Genomic DNA, 13,656 nt, shown 5'->3' on the forward strand with positions numbered 1-13,656 from the left:
TGTCACGCAATCCCTGTGGCCAATCAGTGCTAGCTTCATTCTCTCACTTCCTCTGGACCATGCCGAAGCCGAAAGTGAGTAAAAGTGTTATTATTCCACGGAGGGATTCAGAAGACGTTTTCAAAGTAGTGGACCACTCCTGTAAGGAGCATAGAAAGCGGCTGCAAGTCACAAATGGCAGCAACTTTTGTACTATAAGAAGAAAGGATCGGACGTATTGAAGTCAAACATGTCCTATTGGCATATGGTGGAGCGGTAGTATCAGCATACCCTTTCTCTTTAACTCTGTAGGAAAGAGTCGTGTGCTTCGCTTTCCTTTGGAGATGTGCACATTAAAACATGGCGGATTTGTTGCGGATTCTACCTGCAGATTTGCACAAGTAGAAACTATCGCAAAGGAAGAGCGTGGTGAAGATTTACAAGTTTGCAGCATCCCCATTCTGTTGTGGAAGCACCACGGACAGACTTACCAATGTAGGCCACTCTGTCTGTCACCATATACTTGTTGTGGTTTACACGGGCAAAGGGGATGGGCTTCTGCTCTGGAGATACTGGAACTATGAAGATTTTCTGAACAGGAAATGGTAAAAAGAAAAAACACAAGATAAATAAATCACTCATTATATCTAGTTATACATATGTAGTGAAGGTTACAGGAAATAAAATCTAAACCAAATCTGCCAATATCATATGCTTATGAGGGTCTCCAGATAGTTCCCGACAGATGTTGCTGCATTAATTATTGAGCACTTCAAAATAAACTTACCTTTTTGTTCTCCGGGAGATAAGCTGCCGCCAGAGGTGAGAGCCTGCTGTAACTATTGAAAACTCATGAATGTTCATCAGACACGAACATTCAGGAGTTTTACACCGACAGCTATCGCATATGTCCAATTTTCCATACAGGTGGACCCACAAGTCCACTTACCCCTGAGGACCCACCCTTTTCAGGATCATTTTTAATCCCTTAAAGGGGTATTCCCATCTCCAAGATCCTATCCCAATATGTAGTAGGTATAATAATAATAATATTAGCAAATACCTCCAATTAGAAATGTAGTATATTTTTTCTGATTCGCTATCTCTTACCTCATGTGCAGGCATCGCAGGACCTTAGGTATCCATGGTTACGTCCACTGATAAAGTCACAGTTAGTTAGCTAGTTGGTAGTAGTCGTAACCATGGATACCTAAGGTCCTGCGATGCCTGCACATGAGGTAAGAGAAATAGCAAATCAAAAATACTATACTAAATTTCTAATTGGAGATATTTGCTAATATTATTATTATTATTACACCTACTACATATTGGGATAGGATCTTGGAGATGGGAATACCCTTTTAAGGATGGAGCCAATTATGTACTTAATGACCAGGTCCATTTTTACAATTCTGACCAGTGTCACTTTATGAGGTAATTACTCTGGAACGCTTCAACGGATCCCACTGATTCGGAGATTGTTTTTTGTGACATATTGTACTTCATGATTGTGGTAAAATTTCTTTGATATGTCTTGCGATTACTTGCGAAAAAAACGGAAATTTGGCGAAAATTTAGAAAATTTTGCAATTTTCAAACTTTGAATTTTCATGCCCTTAAATCAGAGAGATATGTCACACAAAAGAGTTACTAAATAACATTTCCCACATGTCTACTTTACATCAGAACAATTTAGGAACCCAAATTTTTTTTTGTTCGGAAGTTATAAGGGTTAAAAGTTGACCAACGATTTCTCATTTTTCCAACAAAATTTACAAAAACATTTTTTTAGGGACCACATCACATTTGAAGTGACTTTGAGGGGCCTTTATGACAGAAAATACCCAAAAGTGACACCAGTCTAAAAATTGCACCCCTCAAGGTGCTCAAAACCACATTCAAGAAGTTTCTTAACCCTTCACGTGCTTCACAAGAACTGAAGCAACGTGGAAGGAAAAAATGAACATTTAACTTTTTTTCACAAAAGGTTTACTTCAGACCTAATTTTTTTATTTTCACAAATGTAAGGAGAGAAAATGGACCACAAGATTTGTTGTGCAATTCCTCCTGAGTACGCTAATACCCCATATGTGGGGGAAAACCAGTATTTTGGCGCACGGCAGGGTTCAGAAGGGAAGGAGCGCCATTTCACTTTTTGAATGTAAAATTTGCTTGAAAAATAAGCGGACGCCATGTTGCATTTGGAGAGCCCCTGATGTGCCTAAACAGTGGAAACCCCCCACAAGTGACACCATTTTGAAAACTAGACCCCTTAGGGAACTTATTTAGATGTATGATTAACACTTTGAACCCCCAGGGGCTTCACAGAAGTTTATTACATTGAGCCGTAAAAATAAAATTTTCACATTTTTCCCACAAAAATGTTTTTCAGCCCTCAATTTTGCATTTTCATAAGGGTAACAGGAGAAATTGCCCCCCCCTATACCATTTGTTGTGCAATTCCTCCTAGTAAGCCGATACCCCATATGTGGGGAAAAACCACTGTATGGGCGCACGGCAGGGTTCAGAATGGAAGGAGCGCCATTTGACTTTTTGAATGTAAAATTTGCTTGAATAATTAGTGGACGCCATGTCGTGTTTGGGGAGCCCCTGATGTGCCTAAACAGTGGAAACCCCCCACAAGTGACCCCATTTTGGAAACTAGACCCGTCAGGGAACTTATCTAGATGTGTGGTGAGCACCTTGAACCACCAGGTGCTTCACAGAAGTTTATAACATAGAGCAGTGAAATTAAGAAATTAAACTTTTTTCCACAAAAATGTACTTTTAGCCCCAATTTTTTTATTTTCACAAGAGTAACAGGAGAAAATGGACCCCAAAATTAGCTGTGCAATTGCTCCTTAATGCAGACATACCCTATATATAGGGTAATACTATTGTTTGGGCGCACGGAAGGGCTTGGAAAGGAAGGAGTGTCGTTTGGAACACAGACGTTGATGGAATGGTCTGCGGGTGTCATGTCGCGTCTGGAGAGTCCCTGATGCGCCTAAACAGTGGAAAACCCCAGCAAGTTGCTCCATTTTGGAAACTACACCCCTCAAGGATTTTATCCAGGGGTATAGTGAGCATTATTTTCATGAAAATGTAGATTTAGCCCCAAATTTGTAATTTTTGCAATGCATAATAGAAGAAAAGGGACCCCATAATTTGTTATGCTATTGCTCCCGAACGCGATGATGCACCATATGTCATCAGAAATTACTGTTAGGCCACACGTCAGGGCTGAAAAGGAAGGAGCACTATTTGGCTTTTGGAGCATAGATTTTGGTAGAATAGTTTGTGGGAGACATTTGAGGAGCCCCTAAGATGCCAGAAAAGCAGAAAACCCCCAAAAGTGACCCCATTGTAGAAATTACACATCTCAATGAATTCACCTACTGCTGCATTGACTATTATGTAACATCCACGCCAGACTTTATTCTTATGCCAGTTTAGTGCCCATACATTGTGCCCCCATAAAGTGTAGCGCCCCCATACATTTCTCCTGGTGACACACACCCTGTAAATTAAGTGGTCCCTCCGCTACAATAACGCCAAACATGTGGCCGCTTACTGCGATTTAGGCACAGTGGGGCTCAGAAGGCATTTGGATTTGGGAGCGCAGAATTCACAAGATTATATTTGAGGGGGCAGGAGCTGTCGCTTTTCCAGAGTCTTTGTTCTACCAGTAACGTGGGACCCCCTATAGTCCCAGTGACAGATGACGGACCTGAGACGGGGCTGGTTTTGTGTGGGATAAATTAGGGGTTTTATTGGTAACATTTTGTGGTACATAATTTTTGATTGCTTCCAGAATAAGACTGGATCGCCAGTCTTCACTGAGCACTTACGTCGGGGTTTCCGTGTAAATCCCACAAAAATGCGATTCAGAGGAAACCCCCAACGGAACCACCCACCACAAAGAGGCAGATGGAGACACTTTGGAGTCCGTTTGACGTCAGCTCCGGTGGTCTCCATCTTTTTAGGTGTGCACAGATCTGTGGTCGTCCACACTTGTGTGCTAAAAAAAAGCCTAAAATGATGGGACGCCGCCGGAACAGAGACCAGTCCAAAGGTACTCCATCAGCCTCATAAGTGAGTGGCTCCATCTGAGTTTTTTGTCTGAATTGCGGTTTTGGTGAATTTACATGGAAACCTCAACGTAAGCGCTCAGCAGAGAGCGCAGGATAAACGTGAGCCGAGCCTTATTCCAATTTTTTTGGAGGCAGAATGAAGAAATAGAAATCAGTACCAGAATAGTTCTTATTTTTAATTTTTCACGGTTCACCGTGCGGTATAAGTGATAAGGCGGATTTATTCTTCGGGTCGGTGCGATTACAGCGATACCAGATTTATATGGTTTTTTTTAGTTTTTGCTGCTATCACACAGTGAAAATGATTGTTTTTTTTATAAAAAGTAGTTATTTTCGTCGCCATATTCTGAGAGCTGTAACTTTTTTATTCTTTGCCGAACAGCGCTGTATGATGGCTTATTTTTTGCAGGACAAGTTGCACATTTTTTTGGAACCATTTTGGGGCACGTAGTAATTTTTGATCGCTGTTTATTCAGATTTTTTAGACAAAACAAAAACCAGCAAATCAGTTACTGTTTTTATTTTTTGTGCAGTTCGCCGTGAGCGGTAAAAGTCATAAGACCAATTTGTTCGTCGGTCGATACAATTACAGCGATACCAGATTGATATATATATATATTTTTTATGCTATGATAATTTTACACACTAAAAACAGTATTTTACAAAAAAGAACTTAATTTTGCATCGTCGCATTTTGAGAGCTGTAACTTTTTTATTTTTTTGCCGAATGAGCCATATTAGAGCTTGTTTTTTGCGGGACTGATTGGCGTTTTTATTTGTACATTTTTTTTTTAAGCGTGACTTTTTGATCGCTTTTTATTAATTTTTTCATGAGTCAGTATGATGAAAAAGTGTCATTTTCGGCGTGTTTTTTATTTTTTAAGTCGTTTGCTAAACGGACTAAATAACGCAACAGTTTTGTAGAGCGGGTTGTTCCGGACAATTATCTGTACATTTTTACGTCTATTTTTATCACAATCGCTGAGTTTTAAGCGTCAAAATGAATTTTAGCGATTTGTGTGCACTTTTTGTGTGGTTTTTTTACTTTCTTACATATTTTATTTAACTTTTTTTCACTTTTTCACTAAGTCCCACTGAGGGACATGTGTGATTTTCACTTTCATTGTTGATCTCATACTCTGCAGTAAGGCTGTACTGCAGTGCATGAGATCTGTCAGTGAGTTATGTCGGAGTCACTGACTGTGCCGGTGAGATCCAGCTTATTGCTGGATCTCACAGGCCCACCGTACCCTGGGATCATCACATGATCTCTGGGTACTATGGTTACCATCGGGACCCGCGATTCTAATCGCGGGGGTCCGATGCTTACAAAGGGGGTCGCAAGACCCCCTTGTAACAACTTAAATACCGCTGTCACGATTGACAGTGGCATTTAAGGGGTTAATCGGCCCCGATCGGCATTGTGACCGGCTGGGACCGATACTGCAGGGTGTCAGCTGTCATACACAGCTGACACCCGCAGGAATCACTGCCGCCGGGCGGCACTATACACTTATTCCGCTGCGTCGCATTTTCACGGCGCTGTGGAATAAGTACCCTTAATGACTGCCGTAAAAATGTGTTACGGTGGTCGTTAAGGGGTTAAACAAAAGTATTAATAAAAGTCAATAGCAGAAGGATAAAAATATATGAGTACACATTTGCATCTGTCTCGAGAAAGAAAAATCTAAAAACTTTCTACTTCTCCATTTACAAAACAATGTGCGGTCCAAATCTATAAGTAACTACGCACAGGCTCGTACATTACTACAGTGCAGGTAGCTTGGGCTTGTAAGGGATATTCAGACTGTAATTACTTATAGACCTCATAGATCACGACAAAGTAACAAATGTTCATGTGTAGGAAGGCGATCAGTAGACATACCACTTCTATGTTATAGTGGGACTTGTTGTTCTGCAGAGCGTCAAGAGAGTTCAGGAAGGGGAACATATTGGGTTTAGAGTTTCCCCAGCAGCTAATTAACAGACGGACGGTCACGTGTCTCTCGTAAACGGCTTTCCTCAGATGATCATCAATGACGGGCCAGTACCTTAAAAAATAAGGAAGGAAGAGACCAAGTAACGCAAACTGAAAAGAGGTCATGAAAGTGGAAGAGACTACAACCACCCGAATAGAAAGAATACACTTCTTACACTGACAAGAAATACATAAAAAACTGGTCTCACTTCAGCAAACTGCGACCACTACTAGACACCACTGCATCGTGGAGGTCAGCCTCACAAATTAGAGGCAGAAATAGATATAAAATAAAAAAAATTATATATATTATATATAGAATGTTATTTTTACTAATATATGTCTATAGGACTCATCAGAGGGAGGTTACCTTGCCGTGGTTGATGGGCATACATGAACTGGCCAATTTATGAGCCAAGAACCTTCATTTTTTGTAAGTACATCTTATTGAGTAAAAATTAAATCTAGACTTCATGTTTCCAGTGCTTTCATATATTTTGGCCCTTACAGAGTGCTGCTCTGTTTTCTTTTTGTATATATATATATATATATATATATATATATATATATATATATATTATACAGTACAGACCAAAAGTTTGGACACATCTTCTCATTTAAAGATTTTTCTGTATTTTCATGACTATGAAAATTGTACATTCACACTGAAGGCATCAAAACTATGAATTAACACATGTGGAATTATATACTTAACAAAAAAGTGTGAAACAACTGAAAATATGTCTCATATTCTAGGTTCTTCAAAGTAGCCACCTTTTGCTTTGATGACTGCTTTGCACACTCTTGGCATTCTCTTGATGAGCTTCAAGAGGTAGTCACCGGAAATGGTCTTCCAACAATCTTGAAGGAGTTCCCAGAGATGCTTAGCACTTGTTGGCCCTTTTGCCTTCACTCTGCGGTCCAGCTCTCCCCAAACCATCTCGATTGGGTTCAGGTCTGGTGACTGTGGAGGCCAGGTCATCTGGCGTAGCACCCCATCACTCTCCCTCTTGGTCAAATAGCCCTTACACAGCCTGGAGGTGTGTTTGGGGTCACTGTCCTGTTGAAAAATAAATGATGGTCCAACTAAAAGCAAACCGGATGGAATAGCATGCCGCTGCAAGATGCTGTGGTAGCCATGCTGGTTCAGTTTGCCTTCAATTTTGAATAAATCCCCAACAGTGTCACCAGCAAAGCACCCCCACACCATCACACCTCCTCCTCCATGCTTCACGGTGGGAACCAGGCATGTAGAGTCCATCCGTTCACCTTTTCTGCGTCACACAAAGACACGGAGGTTGGAACCAAAGATCTCAAATTTGGACTCATCAGACCAAAGCCCAGATTTCCACTGGTCTAATGTCCATTCCTTGTGTTCTTTAGCCCAAACAAGTCTCTTCTGCTTGTTGCCTATCCTTAGCAGTGGTTTCCTAGCAGCTATTTTACTATGAAGGCCTGCTGCACAAAGTCTCCTCTTAACAGTTGTTGTAGAGATGTGTCTGATGCTGGAACTCTGTGTGGCATTGACCTGGTCTCTAATCTGAGCTGCTGTTAACCTGCGATTTCTGAGGCTGGTGACTCGGATAAACTTATCCTCAGAAGCAGAGGTGACTCTTGGTCTTCCTTTCCTGGGGCGGTCCTCATGTGAGCCAGTTTCTTTGTAGCGCTTGATGGTTTTTGCAACTGCACTTGGGGACACTTTCAAAGTTTGCCCAATTTTTCAGACTGACTGACCTTCATTTCTTAAAGTAATGATGGCCACTCGTTTTTCTTTACTTAGCCTTATGGCAAGAAAAAAGCAGCTGTGTGCCCACGATGCGTTTTTTAAGCGTTTCCGCAGCGGCAAAAACACTGCAGAAACGCTTAAAAAACGCATGGTAGAAGGTCTGCCATGTCCCCCATGCGGATTATCATTGCGGAAAAAAACGCAGCACTACCAATTATTTTGACTTGCATTAGAACGCGCCAATTCCTCAAGACTGCATCTGTACTTGTGTAATTGGCGCATTCTAATGTGCGGATGGTACCCGGGTGTGGAGGAGAGGAGAGTCTTAGTCACACCCAGGTACCATTAAAATACCTGTAAAAAAAGAATAAAATAAAAAATAAATGTATACTTAATCATAGAATCATAGAATCATAGAATGGTAGAGTTGGAAGGGACCTCCTGGGTCATCTGGTCCAACCCCCTGCTCAAAGCAGGATTCACTAGATCATCTCAGACAGATGTCTGTCCAGCCTCTGTTTGAAGACGTCCATTGAAGGGGAACTCACCACCTCTCGTGGCAGCCTGTTCCACCTTACTTACCTTCTGGCGGCCCGCGCTGCGCTCCTCCTTGCTTCCCGGCACTTCGCGATGGACAGAAGGACCTGCGCTGACGTCAGAGTCATGTGACGGGTCACGCGACGCTGACGTCGGCAGGTCCTTCACTCTACCGCTGCCGGCAGCCGAAACGGAAGATTACAAGACAGCGCTGGCCATCGGAGGGTAAGTATATATTTATTTTTTTACATTCTCTCGGGTCACAGTATATAAATCCATGCTATTTGCATGGATTTATATAGTGTGACCAAGTTGACAAGCACTTTCCAAGTGATGCTAAAATCGCTTGGAAAGCGCTTGTCAACCCGCATGCGGAAATGCAAGTGAAGAACGCTTCACATCCGCATGTCCCTGGCAGGAAAAACGCATGTACAATCCGCATGTACAATCCGCATGTACAATCCACATGTACAATCCGCATGTACAATCCGCATGTGTTTTTTTCTGCCAGGGAGATGCAGAAACGCTCAGAAAAAATCCTGAGCATTTCTGCATCGTGGGCACATAGCCTAATACAAATTGTAACAGTCTATTCAGTAGGACTATCAGCTGTGTATCCACCAGACTTCTGCACAACACAACTGATGGTCCCAACCCCATTTATAAGGCAAGAAAACCCACTTATTAAACCTGACAGGGCACACCTGTGAAGTGAAAACCATTTCCGGTGACTACCTCTTGAAGCTCATCAAGAGAATGCCAAGAGTGTGCAAAGCAGTCATCAAAGCAAAAGGTGGCTACTGTGAAGAACCTAGAATATAAGACATATTTTCAGTTGTTTCACACTTTTTTGTTAAGTATATAATTCCACATGTGTTAATTCATAGTTTTGATGCCTTCAGTGTGAATGTACAATTTTCATAGTCATGAAAATACAGAAAAATCTTTAAATGAGAAGGCGTGTCCAAACTTTTGGTCTGTACTATATATATATATATATATATATATATATATATATATACACACACACACAAAAAGATACATAGATATATCTATCTATATATCATACACATATTATATTATATTATATTTAATATATTATTTTAATGATTTTTTTTTTACAAATAGTATTGAAACTCAGAGAGAAATAAAAAAGATTTCCCTTACTAGCAAACTTTTCGAAAGTCATTGTACCCCCGACTCTGAGAGCAAAAAAATTCACATGACCCAGGTCCAACATTCACTTAGGGACTAGGTGGCAGCTGGACCAGGGCAGTGTGAACTTCCTCAGCGCCTCTTGCAATGGCTTGACCCCTTCCATGTAATGGCGTCATGTGAGACTTTGCCTCGTAGCATAACATCACAAGGGCCTAATAAATCGCAAGAAGTGCCCAGTATGCAGACATTCAAGTGCAGCCAAGCCAATTCACACTGCCTTGGTTCAGCTGCCAGGGAGAACTGAAAAGAATGGCGGATCTGGGTAGTGTGAATCTTTTTTCATCATCTCTCGTCCCTGGTTATTGGCCAAAGTACTCCTATCTGAGTCTGTGACCCAGGTTGGGTTATTTTTGTCTTTTCCATTTTGGAACCAAACGATAAGAAGTATTGTGTAAAATGGATCTGTAGCATAACTGAAGCGAACAGAAGTAGAGGAACCACTCACGGATTATTATGGAGTCTGTCTGGATTTTGTTATAGCAGAAAAAACTGTTCTGCACGATGCACTTTTTCTTCCATTCTAAAAAAGGACACAACAGAATCCAGATGGACCCCATAATAGTCAATGGTGCCCCCTTTCCGTCACCAGATTACATGTACATTAGTTATGAAATGGATCCGTTTTGAACATTTATTCCACTTGGTTCTAGAATGGAACAAACAGAACTGAAGAACGCATGTGTGAACCCAGCCCTAGAAAGGTCCCTGGGCTGTGCGCCAGATGCATAAGATTTTCATGCGATCACTTCCCAGAGACTCCAGTAATGGCAGCTGCGCATACTGCGCTATATTGTACCTACACGTTTTCAATATAACACTACAGATTGGTATAGGAGCCATGATCGGTAAAATCACAGTCAGGGCAATTTTGCATCACGTTCAAGTCTTTTATTCTTTGCATTATTTACTTTGCCACCTTGTATATTACCTCCGTGGTTTAGAAAACTCTTCAGTGGGTGTATAATCCATGACTGAGATATACACAAACTTCTTGGCGTCATCTATTATGCTCACGATGGAGTCTATATCATCCGTTCTGCCCTTCGCAGACAGTGGCGGAGGCGAGCTCTAGTGAAGAGTTATAAAAAGTGAATTTCATGGTTTGCCCTGCCGTTATCTGACAAACACACTTGGTCAGGTTGAGACTACATGTGACAAGTAAGTTGCACTTACAGACAGGTACACGTGGGACTCGGTGTTGTTTAAAGACACTTCCATGGGAGTCTCTTTGTTGTAAATGGTGGAGAACGTGTCTGGCCATGGAGAAGGAATAGTAGCGTTTGCTTCACCAAGTACCCAATAAGCCTCAAAGATTTTTTCCAAATCTTCGGCAAGACAAGTACAGTTGTAGACGGTGCTCCCCAATTCTTTAACCTGTCAGTAAAAGTTATTAATAAGGTTAGAATTAATTAAAAAGGCAGCCAAAATCTGTCCACACGCATTGAATGGAAGTTGTCTGATTCCGTTGCTTTTTGAGGAATCTGAAGAAAGAAAGATCAAGCATGATGCATGTCAGAAAATCTGATCCTCCAGGGAGAACAACCAAAATTGATCTTAGCAGATATTAATAAATTACCTGTGTTAATGATCTCCAGTCCATGTTGGCACTCCCAATATATATATGTTTGCCATCCACCACCCAGAACTTAGTGTGCAGCACGCCATCAGTCAAGTGTGGCAGGTCTACGACCCGAACCTCCGCTCCTAGGTCCAGACAAGAATAAGAGATTGAAGGTAGACAGTCATAAACTCAGTAATGTAACTATTAAAGGGGCTGTTACATCTGAGACATTTCTATGTGCAGCAATTTTCTGAGCTCCCATAAAATGAATGGAGAGAGAGCAGAGCACGTGCGGCCATCTCCCCATTAATGACAGCGAGTACGGCAGGTCCCAGCGGTGCAAACATCATATACTGGACATTTATGGCATATCATAGCAACGTGCCAGAAATATCTCAGACAGTAACATCTCTTTACACTTAATCAGTAAGAAAATACATCCCTTAGATTTCAGTTCTTGGGAGACTGAATATACGCTGTATCCATTGCAGTCTTGTAAAGCCGGATAAAGGTCGCCCCTTAATATTACCAAACTAAGGCGAGACTCTTACCGCTGGCTCTCAGTGCATTAATATCTGCGTCTTTGGTTGGAGATCCTGAAGGGTTGACCGCAACTCTTAAGTTGATACCTCGCTGCTTTAATTTGATCATTTCTTGTAGAATTAGTTCCCCCTATAAGCAAAAAAGATTTGCTTTGTTACATGTTTTAATTATCAAGTGCAAATATAATAGCAACAAAATGCCAATTTTCACTGTGTACCTAGATTCTCTGAACATAAGGCTTTTCCTACTAAAAGTCTACCTAGGTGTTTGCACAAAAAGACTGAGCTGCTGCACAGAAAAAAAAAAAAAAACAGTGCGAAATCAAGCAGACGTTGTTTTGGAATTGTTGCTGCACATTTTCTACACATTATGTGCAAAAGATTCCTACTGCATTTCCGCCCCAGGCATACAAGCCCAAAAGGTGGATATTTGTAGATCACTCCCAATTATATTGACTTGATCTGCCCTCTCCCTGCAAATATATATATTTCTTAAATTAAGTATTTGAATCTGTAAATAGATAAAAAAAAAAGTTTTGGAAACTTTTCAACTACTTTTTATTTTATTTCCTCTATCAAGATCTGTTTGTTGTCAGGAAATAAGACGAACTTGTCATTACAGAATGATTAAGCTTTTTCATAAAACTTGACAAGCCTCAAGTTCTTTAGATAAAAAAACGTGTTTAGCCACAATATGGCTCACAACACAGAGAACAAATATGAGCAATCAGTTCAGGATGACACAGGCGCTTTGCAGAAACGCTGGGGTATTTCACCTCTTGAGCTGAGGGATGCTTTGTGTGAGTGTCATTATTGGTCAGGGTCCAGTAGAAAGATGCGATGTCCACACTGATCTTAGCTTGGCTTAGGAGGTTCATCCAGCTCTGAAATACCGAAGGATTGATGGTGGAGTTTGGAGAATATTCCAGCCCTTCAGGGATGCTTTCCACTAGAACAATACTAAGATATAAAAAGATGTGATACATATAAAACCACAGCGAGTCTACAGCAAGTAACTACATGTTCACATCGCTCCGATCTGCCCATACATATGCAATCTGAATGAAGCATACTGGGAATTGTGTCAGCAGCTCATCTCCTGAAAGTGCCAATAATCAGGCATGTCGAAATCCGACATGTCCGATACATATTTATTCTGCTGTTAGGGGCAATAAGTAAGCAGGTGATGAAGAATATGCTGAAATAGGATCACAAACTGTTAAATAGTCTCTTAATAACAAATTAAATGTATAACAGCTATACTAACCTCCACATCATATACATTTATTAGGTGTTCAAATCAGGCCTTTGAGGTGTAAGAGATTTGCTTTGTTTCTTGCAAGTGCTAAAGAAACATTTTATGAACAGTGAACAAACTGCATCAAACATTTCATAAAATCACATGAATTATAAACCTGTGGTGAAAACATATATATATATATACATATCTATATATATATATATATATATATATATATATATATATTTCCTAATAAACCTATTTAAAGAAAAACTGAGCTTTCTTCTTGATTTTTCATATTTAGCAGGCATTTGATTTGCCTGCAGACTGGTGGGGGTCTGAGTCCTGATACCCTCATACCTGCAGATTTGTGGGGATCTCAGTCCTGATACCCTCACACCTGCAGACTGGTGGGGATCTGAGTCCTGACACCCTCATACCTGCAGACTGGTGGGGGTCTGAGTCCCGATACCCTCATACCTACAGATTGGTGAAGATCTGAGTCCCGATACCCCCATACCTGCAGATTGGTGGAGATCTGAGTCCCGATACCCCCATACCTACAGATTGGTGGAGATCTGAGTCCCGATACCCCTATACCTACAGATTGGTGGAGATCTGAGTCCCGATACCCCCATACCTACAGATTGGTGGAGATCTGAGTCCCGATACCCCCATACCTACAGATTGGTGGAGATCTGAGTCCCGATACCCCCATACCTGCAGATTGGCAAGGGTCAGAGTCCTGATACCCTCATACCTGCAGATTGGCGAGGGGGGG

General features: G+C 41.2%; 1 protein-coding gene across 2 annotated transcripts in view; it reads right to left on the reverse strand.

Annotated features, from left to right (window-relative positions):
- The window catches only part of PLD3 (phospholipase D family member 3), a 32,284-nt gene that overhangs the window by 3,915 nt on the left and 14,713 nt on the right, over positions 1 to 13,656 (reverse strand). For both annotated transcript variants that reach the window (XM_073641476.1, XM_073641475.1), the window contains exons 5-11: positions 12,412 to 12,595; positions 11,645 to 11,765; positions 11,109 to 11,236; positions 10,706 to 10,906; positions 10,461 to 10,600; positions 5,959 to 6,124; positions 471 to 570 (exon numbers count right to left, since the gene is read on the reverse strand). In XM_073641476.1, the coding sequence (XP_073497577.1) occupies positions 471 to 570; positions 5,959 to 6,124; positions 10,461 to 10,600; positions 10,706 to 10,906; positions 11,109 to 11,236; positions 11,645 to 11,765; positions 12,412 to 12,595 (1,040 nt within the window). The remainder of the gene's footprint in view (positions 1 to 470; positions 571 to 5,958; positions 6,125 to 10,460; positions 10,601 to 10,705; positions 10,907 to 11,108; positions 11,237 to 11,644; positions 11,766 to 12,411; positions 12,596 to 13,656) is intronic.

The sequence above is a fragment of the Phyllobates terribilis genome, unplaced genomic scaffold, assembly GCF_046119375.1.
Source record: "Phyllobates terribilis strain yellow unplaced genomic scaffold, ASM4611937v1 Scaffold_7__3_contigs__length_470593459, whole genome shotgun sequence".
Taxonomy (NCBI): Eukaryota; Metazoa; Chordata; class Amphibia; order Anura; family Dendrobatidae; genus Phyllobates; species Phyllobates terribilis.